This window comes from Patella vulgata, chromosome 2, assembly GCF_932274485.2.
Source record: "Patella vulgata chromosome 2, xgPatVulg1.2, whole genome shotgun sequence".
Taxonomy (NCBI): domain Eukaryota; kingdom Metazoa; phylum Mollusca; class Gastropoda; family Patellidae; genus Patella; species Patella vulgata.
Window position 1 is genome coordinate 13,053,885 of NC_065880.2, and position 27,730 is coordinate 13,081,614.

The following is a 27,730-nucleotide window of genomic DNA, read 5'->3' on the forward strand; positions in this document are numbered from 1 at the left end:
TTTACTGGTCAGCCAATCGAATTGCAGTTTTTCTTAAAATTTCGATTATATCTTAGTTTAAGTTTTCGTGAATAAGGGCCCTGCAATACTAGGCAGATCTACATAATGCATCTTTAAACGTTTATGTAATACACCCTGTTTTATATGCATATGGCTACTCACGTTTTATTCGTAATTTGACACACAAAACTTTGTTCAATCTAGGCTCATGTTGATCTTTCGTGAACAAGGACACTTATCATTGACAAAAGAAGATGCCCCAATAGTGATTTTCTGCGTTCAGAATGACCTTTTTAATATTTATTGGATGATTTTAACAACTGAGCTCTTTTTAAAATTAATATATTTAAATCCTTTATTATACACATAAGCCACAAGAACGATGATATAGCACAAAAATACTATAGTATTCTAAATTGAATTTTGCATCAAGACATCATGGCGACAGTTTCTATATGCTTCTGATGGACGGGTTAACATGTTTTAAGGCGGACTCCCCACTTTAAAATTATTAACCAGTGGGTCATTCTATGGAAATATATAAATAGTCTATTTATATTATTTGTATGGGTCATACTATATACTATATACAACATTACCAAGATACATTGACCCATATATGTTTTAATCTCAAATATTTTTACAGGTCATGTTATCTATACGTCTACACCTACTTAGAGAGAGAGAGAGAGAGAGAGAGAGAGAGAATGGGGTTTAACGTCCACTCGACACAAACTAGGTCATTTCGGACCTAACATATGGTTTCATTTTTATTTTAATAATTCGCTTGCGCGTAGGGGTCTTTAGCAGTGGGAGGAAACCGGAGGACCCGGAGAAAACCCACGAGGTTGGGCAAGCGACCCTACTCCTTGTCACGTACAACCGGGGATTCGAAACCATGCCAGTTGACTCAATGACAGGCTTTATGACACAGCGCGCACGTGCTAACCATTCGGCCATCCAACTCCCCACACCTACTTATAATTTTAATAGCACTAGAATCAATGAACCGCAGCGGTTCTAATGGGTGCCATAGAACGAGTTATACGCATATACCGCATATACATCTTAGCTGTAATAACTATTTGTTACAAATTTAACAATTGTTCTAAAAATTCAAGTCCTTTTGTATGTCAGTAGACGATACTAAAGGATGTACTTTCTAGGGCAACAGCAAATCCCACAGTAAATACTCGAAGATTCGGGACGTGATGACCGCCGATTTTGCATGAGAAACTAAATCCTGTTCGGGCACAAACACTCAATATTTAGTTGGGCAGATGGGAACAGCCGTGATATTTTGGTCTACGGGGTGACACTGCCTTTTCGACTTAATATTAATAATAATAATAATATATCTTTATTTTCAAAGGTGAAGAATTAGGCTTAAAGCCTGTTTACAATTTTGCCCTTTATAACAAAGAAATGTAAAAGACAGTAACAGAACAAGACACTTAACAAATACTCACACACAAAACATTCAAATATATACTGATAAGCTAAATAGTTTAACTTCAAAACTAACTTGATGGACTGCCTTCAAATTTGGAAGGTGTTAGGCCTACTTGCGTGGTTCTTATTCAGAGTTATTAAAATTAAGCGGATCTGTAACATGGCGACAACTTAAAGATATCTTAAAGGAGCAAATTTAGACATTTTCAATTTCTTCTCCAAAGCGAAAATTTGATAGGTCACGCTGTCGGTCGCAAAAGTCGCAATTCGAGATAAAAATATGAAAGTGGTGATTAAAATTTTTATTTTGGCCATAACATTTTGGGGTACTGGGAATTCTTTTTGAGAACTGGCGGAAAAAAATCTTAAAATTCTGATCATAGATTAACCATTAATATTGAGTGCGGCGGCATTACTCGCTGATAATCCGGATCGTGTCAATGAGTAATTTACCAATTGTCTCGGATTAATGATTAGTTGATTGATAATTGCCAACGGTATATGTAAAGCCTATCTCAAGTCATTATTTAGTCCTAATGATTAATCCAAGCAGTGATTATTTGATGTTTCGTTTCGTCTTAAAAACAAAATGGAAATAATTAAAAATGGCCGACAGTTCTTTCCGAAGAGAATTAAATATTCCGTTTACTGTGGCTTCATACGGCATGTAACATATACAAGCATGCCTAATCGGATATTTTTATTTCAAATTATATTATCACCATTGGTCGGAAAAGCAAGAACGAGTCGAATAGCAACGATTCTCGAGTGAGAAAACGGTCCGCCATTTGCTTTATATTACCGCCGCCAAAATGGTCTAAAGTGAACGACGAGTACAATTTAAGAATCTCTTACAATTAAGATTGAAATTTATATCATTCTATCAGGGATTCACACATTTTTGGCAGATAAAAAATTCCAGTTAAAGGAAAAAAAATATGAACATTTTTGGCAGATAAAAAATTCCAGTTAAAGCAAAAAAATATGAACATTTTTGTTGATAAAAATTATCATCCATTTTGGCGGAAAGAAATTGAAAGACAATGTGAGCATTGGGGATTATTCACTATGTTCAAATGAAGCTGAACATTCTACCTCCATTAGAAGCAGCGTTATTTTAAAGTCTCGGTCAATCAAATTGTTATATCTACTTAGTCTGTGCAGAATATCCTCATCATCGACTTCAGTCAAGACAGTCACCTAACATTCTACACCTAACGTTTAAATATACCAGCTCAGTTTGAAGCAGAATTAGTGTGTCCAAAACAAGGGTGACGTACAGACGTACAGACGAATCCATTTTAATAGTCCCTGGTTGTACGTGACAAGGAGTAAGGTCGCCTTTCTGATCTTTCTAAGGTCCTCCGTCCGATTTCCGTCCACTGCTAAATAAAATTGAGCCGTATGTTAGTTCCGAAATAACCTAGTTTGTGTCGAGTGGACGTTAACCCCCCCACCCATTTTTTTCGAAAGGCTAGGGGTGGGGTCAATTTGACCTACGAACACGCTCCCAAAAAAACATTACTAAGTTAATTTGTTTAAAATGGCGTCTGTCAATAAAGGTTATAAAAATTACAAAATTCATACAATAAATGTAATTTAGCTTTATACAGAACAGTGAACAAATATCGATTACATTGAAAACTCCACAAAAATGTATATTATGACAGACATATTACATTGATGATCATCAAATTTTAAAACATTAGATTTATTTTAGTAATCTATCCAGTAAAGTCTTTAAAATCTTGCCATAGATTACTCATTATTCCATATATATTATAAACTATAACACATACTTATGGAAAAACATCTACTTATTTATTTGGGTGACGTTTTATAGACTATTCTCTCAGCGTTATCAAGCGAATACTCTTTATAACGTTGAGAGAATACTCTTCGAAACGTCGCCCAAATAAATCAGTAATTCTTCTTCCATAAGTATGTGTTATAGTTTACTGCTATATCCAGTTACTAAACGCTTGTCAGAGATGATTCCATATATAGCTAATACAAATTTGTAGTGTTTCTTGCAGTCAGCATTGTTGGTTAATATGTGGCGTCTAGAATTTAAGAACAACTTTTCCAACTCTCTCATCAGATAAATTATTTAGAGTTTCTATAGCATCTTCATAAGTCACTAACTTGGTTATGGCACATCTGGAATCAAAAATATAATTGTATCTTAAATAATTACTGTAGATGTTTTCTTAGAATCGGAAAATCCTAATACTTTTCATTTTAGAGAGAGAGAGAGCGAGGGGTAGAGGTTTAACGTCCACTCGACAGGTCATTTCGGGACATATGTAGCACCATAGGGCTTTCTGTCTGACGTGGAGAGCGGACACGTACTAAAAACCGGTCGCCACATCTTACATACGACCCACTCATCTTTTCTTACTACATGTACATATTTCTGTAGCCTTGTGATCGTCTAGAATTTGTCTCTAGCTGTCTTTACTTCTGCTTCACGTTGTGTATTTACTTGTTACAGTTTCTTAAGACGTCTGTCTTACCAGGAATAACAATGCGACAGTTTGCTTCTACATATTTTATATATATATATATATATATATAGCTGAATACAGGTATACAAGCATAATAGATAACAATACTAACTAAAACCATTTCTCTACCCTAGCCAGCCTCGCGGCTGTCTAAGAACTCAGATGTAAGCTTTCTGGAACCTAATAGAAGCCTGACTTAAAACTTTACTATGATTTATTTTATAAGACTCCTGGACATCACGCACAGAAAGCCTGTTCATGGCCCTGAACCTGTGCAATTAACGATATGATTGGTTACTTTAAATCAAATGATGCAATTAGAATAATTCCACTCACGTGTAATTCTGGTGGTAAATTTTTGACACGTTTTGGCTAAACAGCTCTTTTTTATATAACAATATGTCAATTACAGACTAAGTTGATTTAATACAAATTCTACATATGTGGGAACCTACCAACTTGCCAAAGATATTAATTAATGAAATATACTGCCATCATTAATCTCAAGAGCAAAAATTCTAGCAATATTATTACACAAACACATGGTTCAATTTTATTTCAATAATTCACTTGTGCGTAGGGGTCTTTACCAGTGGGAGGAAACCGGAGGACCCGGAGAAAACCCACTGCAATAAAAATAAAGTAAGTTCATAGCTGTGTTTTTCTTTATTTAGCTTAAGTCATTCTATATGTTTATAACTAGTCTCTATCTACGGTAGTTTAGCTAGTAGCGGAAATCAAAAAGGCCAGGGGAAATCAAGAAGGCCACCTGAAAGCGCGGGAACCATGGGTGTGACCTAAAAGAGTATTTGACCACTGTATACTTACTTAAGTATCCCATCTGACAGCTTCTTGATACAATCTTTTAAAACATCTGATATATTATTTGAAAGAAAATAATTATTTTCTCTTGGTAGAAATAAAGAATAAAAACAATTGCTAATACAGGTATTGATTTTAAATCGGAAAATTTCTAATTTCGGTAATAAAGTATGGATGTGTTGGGATCATTTATTCTTGTAAATGTGATCACGGTTACTGCCTTTGTTAAGGCAATGTTTTGTAGATAATATACACATAGCCATGTTTTTGGTTTATATCGTTTAAACTACCGGTACTGGGCATTTTCCTTTTAAAAGGTCTGGTGTTGCTTCTGGCCATAAAATATATTGAGACGCAAAGAAAACACATCACTGAAATGCTGGCGAGACATGATTGTGGGCTGAATATTTGCCGACACAAAGAAAAATAAGAACCCACCGGGAACATAACAACTTTACAGTGAAACATAAGCACAAGGGGTAATAAAAACAAGTCAGTAACGTGTGTGTCCACCTCAAGCAACGTTGCTGTATGGAAGAGATATAGCCTCTGAATAGCTACTCATGGTACTGGTGTCCTCTTGAAATAAGGCAATGGTGGGTTTAGGGGTCAACCTTGGCAGGGTTAGTACTATTTCTTAAGGCCACCTCCAGATTAGGTCAAAGGTCACCAGATGTAAACAGGGTTAGTGCTAACCCCAACCCTAGATCTAGCCCTAGCCCTAACCCAAACCCTAACCCACAATCTCGTCAACAATCACCTGCCCTAACCTTATTACATCTCAGCGACCTTGACCAAATCAGGAGGTGAGCTTGAGAAATAGATCTAGCAACCTTGGTATCACTGCGTCTTCCAGAGAACTGTGGGAGTTGTAACGACCCAAGCTTTCAAAAGACAGATTTTATACCCCATGTTTGCCAATCAAATCCTAATTTTGAACATTCCCATTCTGTCAAATTAAAGGTTTTTATGCTTGAGAGAACTGGTCTGTGTGACACGTTTTTAAAAGGATACGTTGATATCGACCTTGTTGACTGTAAGTAACTATCCACGCTTGGTCAAATAAAAAACATACACTACTACCTCGTAGAAATAACTGTTGACAGTCAGGTGGATCAAGCTGGCAATGTAAAAATGTTCATTTACTTGACATAGCTAGGAATTGAATTTTTTTTTGTGTAATTTGCATATTATTATGTATATTAAGTTTATGTCGAGTGTAACTAAGTCAAAATTTATCTTTAATATTTCTGGGAATCTGTTGTGCTCAGGCCAAAGTGAGATACAATTATATATTGAAATTGAGGAAGACCTATCATTTTCTGTTACTACATACCAATGTTGCTATATTAAATTTTTTCTTGTCAGACATTTTTACCGAAAAAAAGGGGCATAACTCTTAATATGAACTATTAATTATCATAATAGCATTTTCTCTTTACATTATATGTTCAGTGCAGGAACAATCTCGCTTAATCAATGAATCTTTCTTGTCGAAACTTTGGATTTAGGATTAAAAGGTTCTTTGCATGATCTATCTAGGGAACCTTTTATAAAACCAGGGGCCTGTTTCACGAAATTTGAACTAAGATAAAAATCCAAATTTGAGTAATTTGATTGGTTAATATTAGATTGATTTTAGTGCTTAGCCAATCAAAATTGAAGTATCTACTAAAATTTTGATTTTGTCTTTAGTTAAGATTTCGAGAAACAGGGCCCTGAAACATGACATGAAATATTGATGTGTCATAATAAAGAATTGCCTCTACCTGAAGATCTGGTTGAGATGTCACCCATTTACCAAATACACTGAGACAAGAGAGTACATCATGTTTATGTGGTATAGGATATTTATAGTTTTCATGGTACTGTTTGATATCTTCTTCATTTGTAAACATTCGAACTGTAAGAGAAAGAAAGAAATGGAGTTTAAAGTCCACTCAACACAAACTAGGTCATTTAGGGACTAATATATGGTTCAATTCTATTTCAATAATTTGCTTGTGCATAGGGGTCTTTAACAGTGATGGAAAGTCTGAGGAGCAGGAGCAAACCCACAGGGTTGGGCAGGCGACCCTTCTCCTTGTCAAGTGGGGAATCGAAATCGTGCCATGTGACTCAACGACAGATCTTATGATGCAACATGCACGCGTTAACCATTCAGCCATCCAAGCCCCTTCGAACTGTAAGAGTCCTGTTGGTAGTACATATAAAAGGTGGAAATTATGTTAACAAAGCGCGAGATAATGATTCAGGCATATGTGATATCACAATTAATGATTTGCATCAATGAAATTTAATCACAATGTCATTGTATTAATTCATAATAAAAATTGACCCGGGTTCGAACTGTAAAATAATAAGAGTTATTGTTATTATGTTAATAAAAGAAGGATGGGATGGGGTCCAGAGATTTGTATGACCTTCCAGGGATAATACTTATACTCTATATCAAATTTTATTTTGTATTAATAACAATATCTTTACCTCCATTATCAATAAAACAATCAACACCTAGACCACCTGTTTCTTCCATAACACTACTTAATAACACATTATTCTTATTACTTACTTCTGTCATATGTGCTGAAATATACAATAGTAATATTAACACCATTTAAAGTAGCTAAATAAAAATAGATACATCTCTACGATCAAGACGTTCCATTACTTGGAGTTCACAGTCATACACGAAATATGCAGATGTACGTGGAATATTGAAAAGATAAGTGGGATAAATCAAGGCAGTGGACCAATGAAAGTTTAAAGTAGCTAAGTCTCTAATTCAAAATCATCCAAAGTCTTCCACGAGTTATTAGTCAATTTAAATCAACATTGATGTTGTGATCTTGCTGATATCCAATTTTTAAGACAAAATAAATATTTGTAACATTTGTAACAAGTGACTCAAAGAACCTGGCTAGATATATTCCACTAGTCATGTCAAACGGTGACGCCGTATTCTTATCTGGAGAGCATGTGCAATAAATACTATCAGTGTAGACTGAAATAACCATATCCTAGAGATTGCCATTCGATCGAGACTTCTGGCGTATTTCGCCAAACATAACTGATTAAAAATTATGGTAATATCAGAAACGATTGAATGTAAATTAGTTTATATACATTCATATTAAATTATCATAAACGTTGCGACCCTTTTGTGTCAATTTCTAGGTCCCAAATATTAGCGATTTAGACAGTATTCTTCTAACTCAAGTGACAGTGACCCTAACAGTTTAAAATCAGTATATAACAGATGGTTACCTCTTGTCTAGTTATTATTAAATCATTAAAAGTTGATTACAGGTTACACAGGTTGATTTTATAACTTAACTGGTCTATATACATAGAAAATCCAAGTAAAGGACGATAAAACCCCCACACTCGAAAAAAAAGGAGGGCGGAAGATTCCCTAATACAGTGCAGGCAAGTCTGGATCTCAGTGATACATCCGGGGATAAGCAGGAACCGATCCGTGAAAAATATCAAAAATAGAGGATCCCCGGCAACAAACTTCACAACACTGTGTAGATGGTTTAAAAAATTATAATCTAGGTCTGGAACATGTAACCAACTCTGGCTGATGAAGGGCGAAACATGTTCCAGACCTAGATTATAATTTTTTAAACCATCTACACAGTGTTGTGAAGTTTGTTGCCGGGGATCCTCTATTTTTGGTCTATATACACATGACCAGAAAATCTGATGAACCTAAGTTAGAAACTTTCATTTTCGAGCCAAGAAGTTTACATGTAGGCCTACCACTGAAAATTAATTTTAGTGTATAGTCCTTCAGATGGCACAAACAGTTAAAAGTAGTGTTGGTAGTACATATAAAAGGTGATAATTATGTTACCACCGTTAGAAGCTAATCTTTTGCCAGGGCAGTGGTTTTTATTAATCAGTGCTAGAATTTGTACAACTGCACTCCCTGTCATTTCTGCTTACATTTTATCAAATGGATACTGAACCAAAGGTTTGTAAATTGTGTCTGCTGTTTTCATTAAGAAAAACTAGTCACATTAAGGTTTTGAAAGATGATAACAAAATCTATTTATTGCAATTACATGACCACATAAACTTACCAACTGGTGGTTGAATTTTTTCTAAGTATCTTTTTTCAGCTTGAGTACAATAAGTTGTTAAAACCTGAAATCATTCAATATATGACTTGTTTAAAAAAAGTTGTGTGGGTGTGTTTTTAATATCATAGTGAATGGAGAGAGAGAGAGGTGGGGTTTAACACCCACTCCACACAAACTAGGTCATTTCAGGACTAACATATGGTTCAATTTTATTTCAATAATACACAGTAATTGTATTCCATATAATTGTATCCTTGGTATTTTATCATAGTCGACCTTTAAACAATCTGATTAAAATACAGATCTATATTTTGTTTTGTTTTGTTATACTTTCAATGGTCTACGTTACATGAAGATCTCTCATACGAGAGGCTTTTGACCCTATGACATCGGACATTTGGTTTACCAATCAGCATTGCTGTTTCTAGTGGGTTACCCACAGTTCTGTGCACCTCACACCAAAAACTTGCTGTAACAGACCGTTTCATTGGCTAATTCCTCACATCATCCACAACGCGGGTTATATAGCAACGTTGCCCGATCCTAGTGTAGTAAAGACAAGTAAAATGAAATTTTGAACTATAAAAAAACGAAAGAAAATAGTATCTGTGTTTTAACAAGTCAATTTTATGAATATTGTTTTTTACTTAAACAAGATGAAGGAATATGAATAAATATAGACGTACCTTAGCTCCCCAGTGTTGTGCTAACTGTATAGCAATACTACCAGCATGAGAAGCACCATCCATAATAAGCATTGTATCACCAACACAGATTTTAGCATGATAGAATAGAGCAGTATAAGACCTCACGCAATCACCAATAGATGCTGCTGCTTCCTCAAAACTTATATTGTCTGGCTTCTTTACTGAAAATTAAAATCAAACAGGTATTATTATAATCGATCAATAAGAGTCGGTGCCAAATGTAAGGTACCTGGAATCTGATTTTAAAATTTTTCAGGGCAGTGACAGACATCGCAATAAATATGACAATATTTTTAAGACACTCCATATTTTCTATTCCTCTGAAACAAGTGGATACCATATCTTTACCTCTTTTTGAGGGTTTTCCCCATCTTCCCTATAATTAAAGACTAAGAGTCTTATAATTGTGCAGTACATGTCACGGACAGAATGTAAGGAGACAGTTGGAAAAATCTTTGACTCAAATGACGTAATTCATCTAAATAAAAATAAAATACAATAAATTCAGTTCTCTTCACATAACACTTGCTCAGGTGTATACTTACCTACATCATATTGTTGAAAGACACAATATTCCCCACATCCTGAATATATACTATCTAAGGGTAAAACACCTGAAATACGGTCCGTATATCATAAGTTAGTATGAGGTACGAAAATGAAATGAAATGAAAAGGGGTTTAACGTCCTACTGTTCACATGATTAGACAGCTGTCCTTGTCAGGCCCTCTGTCCTGCACCATGTCAGAAAATCCTGATGAACTTTCTCAGCCAATGCCGAGATCAAGCACACAACCTCCAGGCTAGAGAGCCAGCGTCTTACCCACTTAGCCACTGTGACTCCTGTATGAAGTATGTATATTGAACCTTGTCAAGTTGTCACATTTTGATTATTATTCTTGTAGAAATTCTATATTCTCATTAAGTATCAACCAGATTAAAAATAATTCTATGAATTAAAATCTATCTCACCAACAACAGGATCACCCACTTTGATCTGTGTTACACCTTCACCAACTTGAGTCACTAAACCACAAACATCTTGTCCTACTGGATATTCTTTCTTTATTTGTTTTTTAAACAGTTCATTGTATACCTGTCATATAGATAACAATTTAATTAATATCTTTAGACCAATTATATCCGAAGGATCAAAAGGTATCCCTTTCAGGAAGTAGATAATGAAACTACTGGCGTATTGTCAAACTGTCAAAGTGAATATTATTGCTTACTAATATCTCCTAATATGTCATAGACGTACACACAATATGGCTTTAAATTGCGATATAAAACAAATTAAATAACTTTCCGTTGGGAAACCATGGAGCAACACAAATTGGACTGATGCCCACGACCTCACATATGTGTAAGCAGCTCATGGCAACATTTTCATCTACATCCAGGGGGTGGGGGGTTGGATGGCCGAATAATTAGTGCGTGCGTGTCGTATCATAAGGTCTTCCACTGAGTCAACTGCCGTAGTATCGATTCCCGGCTGTACATGACAATTTAAGGAGTAGGCCTATATAGGGTTGACTGTTCATGAACCTCATGGGTTTTCTCCGGGTCCTTCGGTTTCCTCCCACTGCTAAAGACCCCTACTTACAAGCAAATTATTGAAATAAAATTAAACCATATGTTTGTCCTGAAATGACCTAGTTTGTGTCGAATGGACGTTAAACCCTATTTCTCTCTTTCTATCATAAACTCTGCAAAAAGTAAATCAAACCTTGTAGTCTATTAAAGACAGTCCACATGCCTTTATTTTCACAATTATTTCATTTGGCTTTGTTTCAGATGGTGGATCCTGAAATTAGATTATATAAATTATTTTTCATTCAGAATTTTTTAAGAATTATCACTTTAATAAATAATATTTAATTTTTACATTATTTATTTTTGTTCAATGAAAAATTGCTAAATGTAGTTGTCTCCCTTTAATACTACTTACACATTCATGTTTAATAAACTTTGACGTAATACCATCATCGCATGTCAATCTTTTAATACATTTCATATCCGCAGGATAATCATTGACACAAAAATTTATAAAACGACTGTCAGTTATTCTGTTGAAGAAACTCTGATCTAATATTATCTGGGAAGCAGATTAATTCCCTCTTTTCACTCCTCTTTTGAAGTTGGAAACGCCCACCGTACCCACAATTCAACGCGAAAAATCCGATGGAGACTGATCTGGTGATTGATATTCAGACAAGAAAAACGGTATTTATTTAACAACATGCGCCCAAAAAATATCCTGTTACGCAGTCGTCAATATATTTAGCAAACAGAGAATCACATTGCAAGAGCAGATTGTTACAATATTAGGAGTTACTCGAAGAATTCTGCGGTTAGAAGAACAGCCTTCAAGAAAATATGGCCGCCCACTGCATTTTGTGGTGATTTTTCGCCTTACATTGATTTGTTCAAAGAGAGAAGTATGCTTACATTTTCATCTTATCTGGGGTTGATTGATAATATGTCTTTTGTAGATCATAAAAGAGGGCATTAATAGGGAGAAAGTATTTGAGAAGGCCTAGATGCTGTCCTTTCTGTATTAATTATTGAATTTTGGAAAAATAATTATATAAATGAATGTGTGCTCCTACCGGTACATTTGATAAAATATAGGATAGCTTGGCATTTTAAACCAGTTCTAATGCTCAACTAAGTACATTATGCAGGTAGAAAATTATTAGAGATCCCAGATTATTTGGTCATATTAAATTTTGTAAATGGATATTGATTGTGGACTGCCAGGCGAATAACAACAGAACAATAATATTTTAAAAGTCTTAATGAATGACAGTTTATTTGATTGTTGATTTTCTTAAAATATATGATTAATATAAAGGATTCATAGCTGTGTTTGAGCATTTTGAAAAAGCTTGATTATGGTCAATAATTTGTCTTTCCAAAAATGTAGCCAAAGCATTATGTCGGAAGTGGTCCAAAACATTTCCACCATGTAAACTGTAGTCACAGTAGAGGTAGGCTACACAACATTAAATGCTATACCAGTAGCCTACTGGTAAATCGGTAGCATGGTTTACCCAAATCCACTTTTATTTCAACTCATGTAATAATAATTTATAGCTGTATTTAATAATATACTGTCATTCATGCCAAGTTGGCATTTTTAATTTTAAATCGTAATGTTTTTGTTTCAAAGATATCCCTCAAAATGCAGTTTCCAAGCAAATGATTTCATAGAATAGAATACACGAGTTATGAACCTTGGTGACAACTTCCAAACTTGTATGAATACATTTGTATGAATAATTCCAGGTAACATTCTCCCTATCAGGTAATAAAGCCCTAAAAAGTAATCTAGTATTAAGGAATCTGAATCTAATGGTATAAGAAGTGTCAGGTTAGATAAGAACTTAAGAAAATTACTTTGGGTTTAATTTTCAGTTTGCTATTTCATTAACTATGGCGTTCATAGTGACATGGTTTGGCTTAATTAAAGTAGAATTTATTACTCAGAATAGACTAGCATTAGAAGTATTTTATATTTGCATTTTACAAGATTCCTATCCTAAACCATTGCTGACTTGATGTGCTTGTGACCTTCTGAATTCAGATATTTTATACTGGCTGTCTGTAGAGATTTTTATTCTAATTTTAAAATAGTGTCTAGACCTGACAATCAGCCGGAAACTAAGGATCCAAGGCTTGTTATATTATGAATATGATGGCATGATTATTGATATATTTGGAGATATCATTATATTGTAGGGCAGTCTACTATGTACAGTTTCTTCATTTTTGACCGATAAAATGTTCTTGTACCTTATATGAGATATTGTTATTAATACATGTACGCAGTCTACATATTCATATTAAATTTTTTTTTCTCAGAGCTAATGAAACTAGAAAACCATCAAGAATCCAATAGATTGAAGATATAATATTTTACAATGGCGGGAACAGCAGGTAATGAATAAAGTTTATATTAGTCACATGTTCTGAATGTCATTTTTAAAATTATACTTTGAAATATTTAATGCAATTTTGGTACACTGTGGAGTTAACTTATAGCAGAGATACAGACCGAGTTGACATTTCAAGGGAACATTATTGTCCTTTATTGCTTAAAATCAATATAAATTCTGATTTCCGGAATTATTTCAGATTAAACTTTGAAGTACATGTATGTGATTGAATGTTGGTACACATTGTACACTATAGTTACAGATCTAATTTTCGTTTTTGTGGGATTCAGTTCAATTTTTATAAGCCCTGGTTGATTTTATACACAGATTTGATTAATAATGATATTGATTTTCAATGAATTTTGATAACTTGAACAGCTAAACCCATGATATTAACTAGAAGCCAAACAAATTCTAATGATTTCTGATAATTACTTAGTGAGATGTTACTCTTAACTGCTGTGGGTATATGTTTCTTTGCCAGGCAACCTATCTTTAATCCTGTTTTCCGGAATTTTTTGAGGTTAAACTTCCTAAGCTGTAACAGAAAAATTCAGTTTTACAGAATTTGTTCCATCTATACCTATTTGGATATTCACAGTATCATTCTTGTATGCATTGTAAAACTTGTAGGGGCTAGTTTATTGTTTGACAAAAATATTTATACTTTTATGAGCCTGTCTTCATTAGCCCAGTCAGAACAAAACAGTAGGACGTTAAACCCCAGTAGGATGTTAAACCCCATTTCATTTTGAACATACTTTTATGAGTTGAAGACTTATACTGTAAACTATAAAAAGTATTGATTGTTTTTTAGGTCGTGATGATCCTTGGAGAATATCTGGTGAGGATCGTGCTAAACATGATTCACAGTTCTTTCAACTCAAACCCGTCAATGGATTTGTCACAGGTAAATAATACAATTGGGGAAAAATATTGTACATTCATATTGGATTTTCTGATTTCTTAATTTATTAATAGACAACTTAGCAATTACTGCCTTACAAAACAAAGAATAAACAGTATATAAACTCTACACATGCATTCTAAAATTTGAAAGCGACAAGACCACTGCTACATGTAGTTGGCTAGGGTTATACATGTATGTACTTATAATTGCATATTATACACAATTAACCAGGAATTAGGATCATACATGTTCATTTAGAAATAGGGAGCCATGGTGGCTAAGTAGGTAAGACGCTGGCTCGCTAGCTTGGAAGTCGCGTGTTCGATCCCTGCATTGGCCGAGAAAGTTCATCAGGATTTTCCGACATGGTTTCCCCTTGTCAGTAGTGCAGGTAGGAGGACCTGATAAGGACAGCTGTCTAGTTGTTCACATGGGAGGAAAAACCAAAGTCCTGTGTATACATTGGCGGTGCACAAAAAGTATCCCTCGGCAGTTGTAATTCGATATAAAAGTAGGCCATAGTGCCACTGCCTGGGCAAAATTTCCCTCATAGCACACTGTATGGCGTATTTGCCCGTATTCATTAGCCCAGTCGGAGCAGAACAGTAGGACGTTAAACCCCATTTCATTTCATATTCATTTAGAAATATAAAATGTGATAATTACATGTACTTATTGTCAAGAGACTAGAATGGGAAATGTAAACCTAAAATAGCCTTACAAGCTTACCTACAATTTCAGATAAAATTCATGATTGAAACAAAAGACAACTGTAATTGTTTTTTAAATTATCTGCATATTTTTTATTCATTATGAAACCTATTGTAAATTTTAATTGTGGTCTTTTTTTTTTGTAACAAATCATGCTAATTTTACTGAGCATGGCTAAAAAAACACATTTAATAATAGTTTTATGTTTTTAGCTGTGTAATTTAATAATTTGAGAAGTTAGAGTTGTGTTATTTGGTTATATAATCATATTTTATATATAAATTATTTTAGGTGACCAAGCTAGAGGTTTCTTTTTACAGTCGGGTTTACCCAATCAAGTATTAGGACAAATATGGTAAGACTACAAAAATAAAACCTTATTCAATTAATCTTTAAGTGGCATTTAAACTCATTAACAGAACACAGTTTTTATACGCCCCATTGAAATGTGGTCGTATTTTGTTGACTTTAAATTTATACACAGTGTTTAAGATCTTGAGACGAACAAGTATATTGATTTTCAAGAATCTTTATGACTTGAACAGCTAAATTCATGATGTTAAAAGTTTTGTATACTAAACGTTAGCATGGGGCAGAATTTTATAAAAACCAAACAAATTCTAATGGTTTTCTGATAATTACTTAATGAGTTGTTACTCTTAATCAGATTTTAATGTATTATAAATGTTTCATTACCGAAAAAGTAAAAATATGTGACAAGTTGACAACTCTTGTTGACTGCCCGGATGATATAGCTGCTGTGGGCATATGTTTCGTTGCCTGGCAACCTATCTTTATGGGATATAATCACGAGTTTTATTCTAAAAGCACGATGTTTGATGTTTCAACAAGTATCCTCTTATCGCTATCAAGCACAATGATGATAAGAGGATACTTGTCGAAGCGTCGGGCTTTTAGTAAAACTAGTGATTGTATCCCATAAAAACTGTGTTCTCTTATTCCATTAAGTGAACAGAACTGACTAATCAAGATATGGAGGAGGGCGGTAGGGGGGAAATCTAGATCATAAGATCTGTAATTGACTCCAGTGGCATAGTTTTGATTAAGTTTTGCTCATGCTTAAAATCGTGGGTTTTCTGCAGGCCCCTCATTCACAAAGCATTCTTAGACTTAAGTTAAGAATATACTCAAAATTATTCGCCTTATTCTAACTAAAATATAGCCCTTTATAAAACTTTTGTTGTTTTAATGTATTAAATACATCAATAAGAATCTAGGTGCAAAGTTTTGTGTTTCTGGGTCAAAGATATTTCTCATAAACAGTTGAGTAAATTCTCAACTTAAGTCTGAGAATGTTTTGTGAACTTGGGGCCTGGTCCTCTAGGTTTCTCCTAAAGATAAATCTCCTACGCACAAGCTAATTATTTTAATAAGATATCAGGTTACTCCAAAAAGGGGGTTGAATGGCTGAAAGGTTAGTGTATGTGCGCTGCACCATAAGGTCTGTCATTGAGTCAACTGGTGTGGTTTTGATTCCCCGGTTGTACGTGAAAAGGAGTAAGGCCGTCTGTCCAACCTCACAGGTTTTTTCCGGGTCCTCCGGTTTCCTCCCACTGCTAAAGACCCCAACGCACAAGTGAATTATTAAAATAAAATTGAACCATGATAGTCCCAAAATGATCTATTTTGTGTCGAGTGGATGTTAACCCCATCTCTCTCTCTCTACCCTAAAATATAAACCAGTTTCTGTTGAATGAAGGTCTCACTGCTTTTGATGTTTATTTCAGGACAATAGCAGATATGAATGGAGATGGAAAAATGGACAAAAAAGAGTTTTCAATTGCCATGCATTTAATCAAAAAGAAACTACAGGGATATGAGCTACCACGAACAATACCCCCAAGTTTAAAAGCTGATCCTTCACCTGTGATTGGTTCTTTTGGTGCCCAACCAATGAGCATGGGAATGGGAGCACCTGCTGCTGCAGGATTTGGAATGGGCAGAGGTAAAAATCTGGGGCCTGTTTCACGAAATTTTAACTCAGATAAAATCCAAATTTTAGTAATTTGATTGGATAATATTATATTGAATTTAGTGCTTAGCCAATCAAAATTGAAGTATCTGCTAAGATTTGGATTTTATCTTTAGTTAAGATTTCGAGAAACAGGGTCCAGGATTCTTGTTTTTAATTCACTGAACTTTTGGTTTCAAAAAAAAAAAAAAAAAAAAAAAATGATTCTGTGTACAAATTGTAATTGTGTACAGTGGTAATCATGGGAGCTGCAGTGGCTCAGTGAGTAAGGTGCTGGAGTTTTTTGACTTCTATCCCGGTGATGACCAAGACAGTTCCTCAGAATTTTCGGGCATTATTACCCCTGTCAGTGATGCCGAACAGAGGGTGGGACAAGAACAGCACCTAGTTGTTTGTATGGGATGGAAATTGATGTCTTGCGTAAACATTGGCATGTGGTTGAAAGAACCCTTGGCATTTGGAATTCAGTTGCTGTCCTTGCAATATTTCCCTTGTGGCACACTGTATGGTGTATGCCTGTTTTCATTAGCCCGGTTGGATCAGAAAAGTAGGACGTTAAAGATTTCTTTCTTTCAACTTGTTTGACAATAATATACATGGCTTAAAAATGATCAAACAAATTCATTCTTGTTTATCTAGGTATGGTACCAATGAGTATGAGTATGCCAGGCGCCTCCTTACAGACTGCTACCATGACAACAGGAGCTATGGGAATGCCACTTATGGCCAATGGAATGGCAGCAGGCATGCAACAACAACAAACAGGATTCATGGGTAGGCTTTTCAGATTGATCAACCAATGAGAGGGCTTGAATAGTTAAAATCACCAGTTTTCTTCAATTTCCTACACATTTTATTTCATATAATACAAACTTTACTAATCCATAAGTGCTAGAAAAAACTTAAACTGCTAATTAATGTCTGAATTATTCCTCATAATAGAGAGAGAAAATGAGCAATACAAAGAACAAAATTCTTTACAAGCACAAATAAGTTGAAATAAAATTTTCAAGTTGTTTAGAGTGGGTAGACTTATTGCTGAGTTCATATATTCATTGCCTGTCTGTGAGATGGGTGGCTTGTTTTAAAACAATTTAAGCTTTTGTTATTATTGTTTCAATGTAATCATCTTTTATTTGTTTCATATAGCACCTGCTATGGGTGGTGTTGGCGTGCAGCCAGGTCAAAGGTAAACAAAACTTTATTTGTTAGGGTAATTTGATATCAACACTGATACACACGTTGTATGCATAATGGTTTGATTTGTTTCCATATGTCCTCATAAATTGCTATGTAAAGATGGAGAAATGTGAATGGATCGCGATAAAATTAATGCTAGGGTATCTTATCTTCATCACCAAAACTGATTGGGAAAAGACCTGATTTGCTTAGCAATAACATTAATTTCTATACCCTTTATTATTATGTAAAACAAAATGAGTAAATATCTCTATGAATTAAAGAGATGGTCTAGCACAAATGACGTCTTATGTGGGTAAGGGTAAGGTTTAAGGTTAGGTTAGGGTTAGTGCTAGTGCTAGCCCTATTTATATCTCAATACCTTGATGAAATCGGCAGCCCTAACACTTACCCTAACTCACCTTCCACATATTACGTCATATGTGCTAGACCGTCTCCGATCTAGCGTTCTCCGTAAATTAAAGATATTGTCATACAATGAAATAATGAATGGTGATTATATGTAGTTAGACAATAGGCTAGTAAATTTTAAACTAACAATGACTACCGACTTTCCAAAAGCCTCTCAGCTGTCGTAGGAAAAGAGTATGGAATAGCATTAATTTCAATACACATTTCTGACATTTCCAAGTAGATCGGATCGAATTAATATGATAATACATTATTTTCTTGTTTATATTATGTTAAAGGAAATTTTAGCAATGTTTTATTTTCTATTTATAGTGCTGGTGGAGGCACATTTAGTTGGGCTATACCACATCCTAATAAATTAAAATATACTCAATTATTTAATACAAATGATAGAAATAAGAGAGGATTTCTAACAGGTGAGTTAATAAGATACATTTTAAATCTTTGGACCAGGAACTCGGTCTAAAGCGCTACTCTTCTTCTTGTTCTTCTTATTGGGGGGGGGGGGGCAACGATCTTCGAAGAAAGTCTAAGGCTCCAATAATTCTAGTATGATTGACATGATACTGGGCATGCTTGTTTGGTTTCAAGATGGCTACAATGACGTTGAACTGCTCGGTCAAAGTCCATAGTACACAAAGTTGTTAGCCATATAAATTCCTCAACTGAGGACCAGGTGTGTGATATGCATTTATTTTTGTCTCTAGGTTACTGAAACCCCTATAAGAAACAGATACTGTAACCTGGATATCATTTAATCTTGTGTATCTAGCACTAATTTCTTTCACATTAATTCAATCAATATCAAATCTTTGTTTCAAAATTCGTAAAAATCACCAAAAATCATCTAATTTGTACTTGTGTCCTGTTTAAAGCTGACCATTAACGAATGTCCAAATTACAAGCGTTTAATTTCTCGATCACTGTTAAAAAATAAACAACCCAATTGATTATTGATGTATAATGATTAATTTTTCAACAGTGGTCAGGAAATTAAATACTTATAAATTGGACACTCATCATCAAAATTTATCAGTCAGCTTTAAACTGGACACAAGTACAAATTAGATGATTTTGGTGATTTTAAATGATTTTTACGAATTGTTAAACAAAGATTTGATCTTAAATGAATGTGAAATAAATTAGTGCTAGATACACAAGATTAAATGATACTTGGGTTACAGTTAGAAATACTAATAGGTCACATCAATGGATTGTTTAGAGTCTGTTCATATAGCCACAATACTTTGAATTGTAGTACTCAAGATAATTTTTCTCGTACAGCAATACAACATTTTTAAACTCTCCCAATTAATATGCACATTTCTGTCTAAGCTGTGTATCTCTACACCAATTAGAACTGTTCTGGGTATCATGTGTTCAAATATTGTATCTTGATTTGTTGAAATTTTGAAATGCAAAAGGTTCTATTTCTTAATCTTTAGAAATTCTTAGATACACCTTTTTGACAGTGACACTTCACCGACGATATCAGATTCATCTCTATATATCAAAGTAAACTAATTTTAGAATGTACATCTAGGTGATATGCTCTTGTCATGTAGAAAGTTTTAAAGTTTGTTGTAAATTTTACAGGTGTAGAAGCTAGAGCTATATTGGTTCAATCTGGTTTACCACAACCACTGTTAGCCCAAATATGGTATGTACTCAAACACAGGAATAAAGTTAATACATTATGCTAAATCTGTCTATTGCAGGTCTTTCTATAGGCTTGAAATGTTATATAAATAATCAACTCTCAATGTCATTGCTAGCCTGCGATATTTACTGGATTAGAATCCGAACTGCTGCTCAACGTTTATTGATGATTAAATCAAAAAATAGATACATTGTAATTAAGACTATGTTATTTTATCGTATTGACTTTAGTAATGATGATCAAGACTAGGCCTAAAATTCAATTAATAAATTGTCAGTTCAGAGTGGATCATTTTGAATGAAATTTTCAGCAAATTCCCTTTACATTATGTAGATTTTAACTATTATAGTGAGAACTGCCAACTCTTATCGAATCTCCCATAATGTATCTTTAATACAATCAAATTTGTAATCCTGATCCATCTCTGTATCTGTATCTTGTATGAAGTTAGCCAATGTGAAGAATTACATTATTTTATCAATATGGTTATTTTACAGGACGGGAGCCACGGTAGCTAAGTGGGTAAGACACTAGGGCTCTAGCCTGGAGGTTGCATGTCCGATCCCTGCAGTGGCCGAGAAAGTTCATTGTGATTTTAGGACGTGGACAGCTGTCTTGTCATTCGGATCAGTTCGGAGCAGAACAGTAGGACGTTAAACCCATTTCATTTCATTTGATTTATTTTACAGGACATTGTCTGATGTAGATAATGATGGTAAATTAACCTGTGATGAGTTCTGTATAGCTATGCATCTTTCGGATGTGGCAAGACTTGGTCGACCACTTCCACCCAGACTACCCCAAGAACTCTTTCCAGTCGGTATGAAACCACCGGCTGCTGGAGGGTTTGTGGCACCTGTTTCTGGTGTCAGTGCTCCTGGTGGACCTCCACCTCCCCAGAAAGATTCGTTTGGGGAACTTCTGGGTGGGTTTGGTATGCCCATGCCTGTTGCTGCACCAATTCAGCCACAAACTAATGGTGATGCCAAAGCTGAAGAAGAATTAAAAATGCCAGGTACGTTCAAATTAAGATTGTTGGGCAGTTGTCATTTTTGTTAAATTTATTAACAAAGGGATTACAGCAGTCGTTGATGTTTGTATTTTAGAGGAGAGCCGAAAAAAGCTCCGCTTAATTATCATGATATGTGCAATAATTTTATTCGATGTCTCATGAAATTTCATATTATTCTGTGGTAATTTAGACGGATGTTATTGATATTATTTGTACACTTCTTAAACTTACATTACGCAAGAGCTAAATCTGCCTATTGCAGGTCTTTCTTTAGGTCTGAAATGTTGTCTAAGTTATTAATTAGACATTAATTAGACATTAATTAACTTATCCAGACCAAAATCAACTCTCGATGTCATCTTATGTGTCAGATTTTCATTGGATTTGAATCTGATCTGCTGCTCAATGCTCATTGATGATTAAATCCAAAAATGGATAATTGAGACTATGTTTTTTATTGTACCGACTTTAGTAATGATGACCGAGGATAGGCCGAAAAATCAATAGCTAATATCTCAGTTCGGAGTGAAGCAATTTGACTGAAATTTTCAGCATATTCCCTTTACATTATCTAGTTTTTAACTATTATAGTGAGAACTGCCACCTCTTTTATCTGATCCTCCATAATGTAACTCATTATCTAATCTTCCATAATGTAACTCTTTATCTAATCTCCCATAATGTGTCTTTAAGTAATGAGGAAGAAAAACTTACTATTGCAGTAACATTTGAAGATAAAAGAAAAGATAATTTTGATCGAGGTCAAGCTGAATTAGAAAAACGTCGTCAGATGCTTCAAGAACAGTTGAAAAGAGAGGAAGCCGAGAGACAGGAAAAGGAAAGAAAGGAACAAGAAAAACGTGAACGTTTTAGACGAGAGCAAGAAGAGAAGAGAATGAGAGAGTTAGAGAGACAGATGGAAAGACAACGACAAATAGAACAAGAGAAAGAGGAACAGAGAAGAAAAATAATGGAACAAAGAGAGGTGAATATTGCATGTACTATGAGTCCTGTTATAGTTCTGACAGTGAGATTTGTGCTGGCTCACTAACCTGGGAGAGAGAGAGAGAAATGGGGTTTAACATCCACTCCACACAAACTAGGTCATTTCGGGACTAGGACCTGGAGGAAACCCGCAAGGTTGGACAGATGACCCTACTCCTTGTCACGTACAACTGGGGATTCGAAACCTCACTAACCTGGAGGTTCCGAGGTACGATCCTGGTGTTAGCCAAGAAAGTTCTTCAGGATTTTATGGTCTGGTTTCTCATTATCTGTAGCATTGGATTAAGAATGAGCGAGAACGAGAGAGATGGGGTTTAATGTTCGCTCGACGCAAACTAGACCATTTCGGGACTTACATATGGTTCAATTTTATTTCATTAATTCGCTTCCTTTAGCAGTGGAAGGAACCGGAGAACACAGTGAAAACCCACGAGGTTGGACGTGCGACCCTACTTGTCACGTATAAGCGGGGAATATAAACCATACCACTTAATTCAATGACAAATCTTACGAGACAACGCACACACGTTAACCCCCCTAGATTGAGGATGAAAAACGGAGGTCGGTCTGTGTACTCACTATTGTGCAACTAAAAGTACCTGTTGTAATTTGTTGAAAAAGTAGGCAGGAACACTTCTATCTGGACAAAACTTTCCTAATAGCACACTTAAATGTAGAAACCCCTATTTCATTTTGTATCAAATATTAATTATTTTAATTTTAAAATTTTAGTCTGCTAGAAGAGAATTGGAAAGGCAAAGACAGATGGAATGGGAAAGACAAAGAAAAGAACAGTTATTATCTGAAAAACAGAGGGAATATGAACAATTAGCCAATTTAAAACTTCAAGATAGTCATTTGAAAAATGAACTAGAAGCTTTGGTAAGTTGTCACTTCACAGAACTGCTGAAGAGATTCATATTACAGTCATTTCCAATCTGATTAAAATACAGATCTATATTTTGTTTCGTTTTTTTTATACTTTCGATGGCCTACACTACATGACAACCTGACCGGTTGTAGTGGAAGGTCGCTTCATGGTTCATACATGGGTCTTTTAACCCTATGACATCAGACCAATTGATCAGGGTTGACGTTTCTAATGGTTTACCCAAATTTCTGCACACAGTTCGTCAAGAACTCGCTGTAACAGACCGTTTCATTGGCTAAACCCTCACATTAACCAGATTAGTCAAATAACAAATCTTCCAGATCCTAGTGTAGTAGAGACAAGTAAAACAAAATTTTGAACTATAAAAATGAAATGAAATAGGATCTGTGTTTTAATCAGATTGAGTCATTTCATTCATTTAGAATTTTAGCATTCAGTTCTGTCAGTTGTAGAAATTTATCTCAAAATGTAACTGTAATCATTACTTTGCACTATTAAAAAGTGTCACGCTCTTAAAGAGGGAGTTGGATGGGCGAATAGTTTGTGTGTGCGCGTTTTATCATAAGACCTGTCATTGAGTCAACTGGAGTGATTTCGATTCCCTGGTTGTACGTGACAAGGAGTAGGGTTGCCTGTCTAACCTCATGGGTTTTCTACAGGTCCTCCGGTTTCCTACCACTGCTAAAGACCCCTGTGCTCAAGCGAATTATTAAAATGAAATTGAACCATATTTTAGTCCCAAAATGACCTGGTTTGTGTCGAGTGGACACTCTCTCTCTCTCTCTCTCTCTCTCTCTCTCCAATTGAAATATAATGGATAATAATGTATATTTAGGATGGTAAAAAGACTGAAATATCTATAAAAATTAGTCAAGTAAGAAATGGTATAACAGACTTTACTACAAATATAGAAAATATGAGAGTTAGTAGAGATATGAAGATGTCTGAAATTGACAGATTAAATGCTGAATCACAGGTATATATTTGTATTAAATTATATCACAACATGTTTATATGATATATTATGAATAATATTGTGTACATATAGACATATATAAGCTTATACTGTTGATGTATTAGCAATATGTATAGTATACATGATCTTTTTTCATGTAAACTAAATGACATTGATGGCAGAATTTGAAGTTTATCACCCAATAAACAACAGTTGTTGTCAAAAATATATTAATAAATAAGTGAGGTGCACTAGTTAATACATGAATTTAATGACACATGAAGTCACATGTATATCTCAAAAGTCCAATATATGTACTACATTAATGTAAAGTTTGATGACATTTATTTAAGCACATCAGAGTATGAAATAAACCACTGATATAGCAGAGTTATTATTACTTTTATTGTCAAAGATACATAAAGCTGGCAATGGAAAATAAATAGAAACCAATGCAGATTTAAATGGCCATAACTCGGTTAGAATTGACCAATGTCAATAATTTTTGAAGCTAATGTATGGTAATCTGTTTAACTGTTGTTTTTTTTTTTTATAGCAATTGTCCCAGAGATTAACCGGTTTATCACACACTAAAGATCAGTTGAATATGCAGGTTCAAAGTACACAGGCTACACCATTGTGTAAGTATAAGATATTTGATTTATTCATAAATATACATAGTACTGTGAGCTAGAAATAGTCACCTTATCTTCTCCTTGAGTATTTGGGGGATTGGAAGGCCAAATGGTTAGTACGTGCCCGCTGTATCATAAGGCCTGTCATTGAGTCAACTGGCGTGGTTTCGAATCGCCGGTTGTACCTGACAAGTAGTAGGGTCGCCTGTCCATCCTCGTGGGTTTTCTCCAGGTCTTCCGGTTTCCTCCCACTGCTAAAGACCCTTACGCGCAAGCGAATTATTGAAATAAAATTGAACTGTGTGTTAGTCCCGAAATGACCCAGTTTGTGTCGAGTGGACGTTAAACCCAATTTCTCTCTCTCTCATCAAGTGGTCTATTTAAGCTTGCAAAATTAAACAGCAATGCTGTGTTGTCTACAGGTGGAAATGCTTATTAAAACTATACAGGCTATAATTAACTTATTCAAGATTATGAGGTTTCCCCCCTTGTCGCTGGTGCAGGACAGCTGTCTAGTGGTTTGGATGGGACAAAAAACCAAGGACCCATGTATACATTGACGTGCACGTTAAAGATCCCTTGGTAGTTGGAATTTGAGTAGTAGGTCATAGTGCCGCTGCCTGGACAAAATTTCCCTCATAGCACACTGTATGGCATATACCCGTCTTCATTAGCCTAGTCGGAGCAGAACAGTAGGACACTAAACCCCATTTCATTTTCAAGATTATAAACAATGAAATTATGATAAAGTCATTCAAGCACAGTAGCTGTGTAGATGTTTGTGATATTTCCAAAGTTGTAATAACGATGTAATTTATTGAATGGATAGCGCAAGCGCGCTGCATCATAAGGTCTGTCATTGAGTCAACTGGCGTGGTTTCAATTGCCTGGTTGTACTTGACAAGGAGTAGGGTTACCTGTCCAACCTTGTGGGTTTTCTCCGGGTCTTCAGATTTCCTCCCATTGCTAAAGACATTTACGCGCAATCAGATTTTGAAATAAAATTGAACCATATGTTAGTCCCGAAATGACCTAGTTTGTGTCAAGTGACTTGTGGATAAATCTGTATGTCACTTTTAATAACTACGGATATCTTTTTGTAGCTGACACCCATCGCACAGTAATGCATAGTGTAGAACAGAAGAAAACTAATGTACAAAAAATGAAGAAAGAGTTAGAACAGATAGAAAAAGATACAGAAACCAGGCTCACGGAAATAGACCAGTTTAATATAGATTTAAAGGTAAGGTTACTTGGATTTGAAATAATGAGTTATTAATCACCAATTGATTTTAAACATCTCATCCTGTATACATACCCAAACACCCCCTAGTTGTCTTTTCAACTAAAACTCTTATTTGGGAAACTAAACATCAGAAATATAAAAATAAAGAATTTTTTTTCTAGATGTTTCATTCCTTATTTCATCATAGGCATTATGATAAACCATTAAAAGTTTAAATCAATTTATTTTTGTATACTTTCTTGTACTATATTTGTTCTTTGTCACTTTTATCATGTACGAGTCTTAATAAATATTTCTAGTCATTTCCATTACTCAAAGGGAGTCGCGGTGGCTCAGTGGTTGGAGGCTGGCTCAATAACAAGGAGAGCCATGGGGTTAGGGTTAGACACTGGTGTTTGCCAAGACAATTTGCACTGATTTTCCCGAATGGTTTACCTTTGTTAGTGGTGCAGGACTAGGCGTTCAGATGTGAAAAAAAAAAACTGAGGTCATGTGTACATGTAAAAAAACCCTTTGGCATCTGGAATTCGCAATAAGAGTATGCTGTAGCGTCAATATCTGGGCAAAATTTCATCCCTCATAGCACACTGAATGACGTAAGCTCATCTCCATTTACCCAGTAGGTGCTGAAAAGTAGAACGTTATACCCCATTTCATTTCCATTAATATAATTTGTATAATCTGACAGAAATCCAATGAACTGATACACCAGCTACAAAGAGAACTACCACAACTGCAAGCTCAACAAAAACTCAGACAAGAAGAACAGAGTGTTTTAAGGAAAGAACAAGAAATACAAGATAAAGAACTGCAGCGGCTTGAAAAAGAAAGACAAGAAGAAAAATTAAGGAAAGCAGCAGAAGCTCAAAGGAATAGGTAGGTTTTATTTTTATGTTGATGTGCTTTAAAATGGAATCACTGTTGCAGAATGGAATGTATTGAACATACATTATGCAAGAGCTAAATCTGCCTATTGTATGTCTTTATTTAAGCCTGAAATGTTATATAAACTATTAATTAGACATTAATTAACTTATCCAGACCATAATCAACTCTTGATGGCATCAGATAGTCAAGATTTTAACTATATTATAACGATTCGCCATTTAAAAATTTAATTTAGAATTGGGAAAGCGAGGCTAAGTCTCGAATATACCAGTGCTCTAGTTACCACATTGCACACATCTTGTGAAATCTACAGTGATAACTTGGCTCAGAATGAAGTAATTTCAATGAAATTTTCATTTTACATAATCTATTTTTATGCTATTATAGCAAGAATGGTCAGCTCTTTATCTAAATCTTACATAATGTATCTTTTACACTGTTTAATTGAATTAATTAATGTAGTGCATGAATTGTACTGTTAAAGTTATTTAACATCATTCAAACGTAAGGCCCCAGATAACTTATATAAAAATACAGAAGTTACTGTCAAAGACTCTATGGTGTGAGCCAATCTCTTAATATCCAAACTTAAAAGTAATTTTGATTTTGTATATAAGATATTTATACGTATTATATTACTTAAATTAATTGTGATGTATATAATTATGATATTTATAGCGTATGAAATTACTTAA

At 34.7% G+C, this 27,730-nt stretch overlaps 2 protein-coding genes across 2 annotated transcripts; one reads left to right on the forward strand and one right to left on the reverse strand.

The window, feature by feature from the left end:
* Positions 1 to 160: 160 nt before the first annotated feature.
* On the reverse strand, positions 161 to 11,737 carry LOC126812051 (quinone oxidoreductase-like protein 1). The gene is made up of 11 exons (XM_050538223.2): positions 11,528 to 11,737; positions 11,306 to 11,383; positions 10,549 to 10,672; positions 10,122 to 10,190; positions 9,556 to 9,737; positions 8,870 to 8,933; positions 7,269 to 7,367; positions 6,551 to 6,684; positions 5,796 to 5,901; positions 4,788 to 4,833; positions 161 to 3,612 (listed from the first exon to the last, which is right to left on the reverse strand). Exons 1-11 carry the CDS (start codon positions 11,591 to 11,593, stop codon positions 3,516 to 3,518), a joined length of 1,065 nt encoding a protein of 354 aa, XP_050394180.2. The 5' UTR covers positions 11,594 to 11,737; the 3' UTR covers positions 161 to 3,515.
* Positions 11,736 to 27,730, forward strand: LOC126809742 (intersectin-1). The gene is made up of 13 exons (XM_050534492.2): positions 11,736 to 12,017; positions 13,444 to 13,518; positions 14,335 to 14,427; positions 15,430 to 15,493; positions 16,887 to 17,104; positions 17,771 to 17,905; positions 18,281 to 18,320; positions 19,055 to 19,158; positions 20,339 to 20,402; positions 21,092 to 21,417; positions 22,137 to 22,399; positions 23,152 to 23,308; positions 27,714 to 27,730. Exons 2-13 carry the CDS (start codon positions 13,503 to 13,505, stop codon positions 27,728 to 27,730), a joined length of 1,497 nt encoding a protein of 498 aa, XP_050390449.2. The 5' UTR covers positions 11,736 to 12,017; positions 13,444 to 13,502.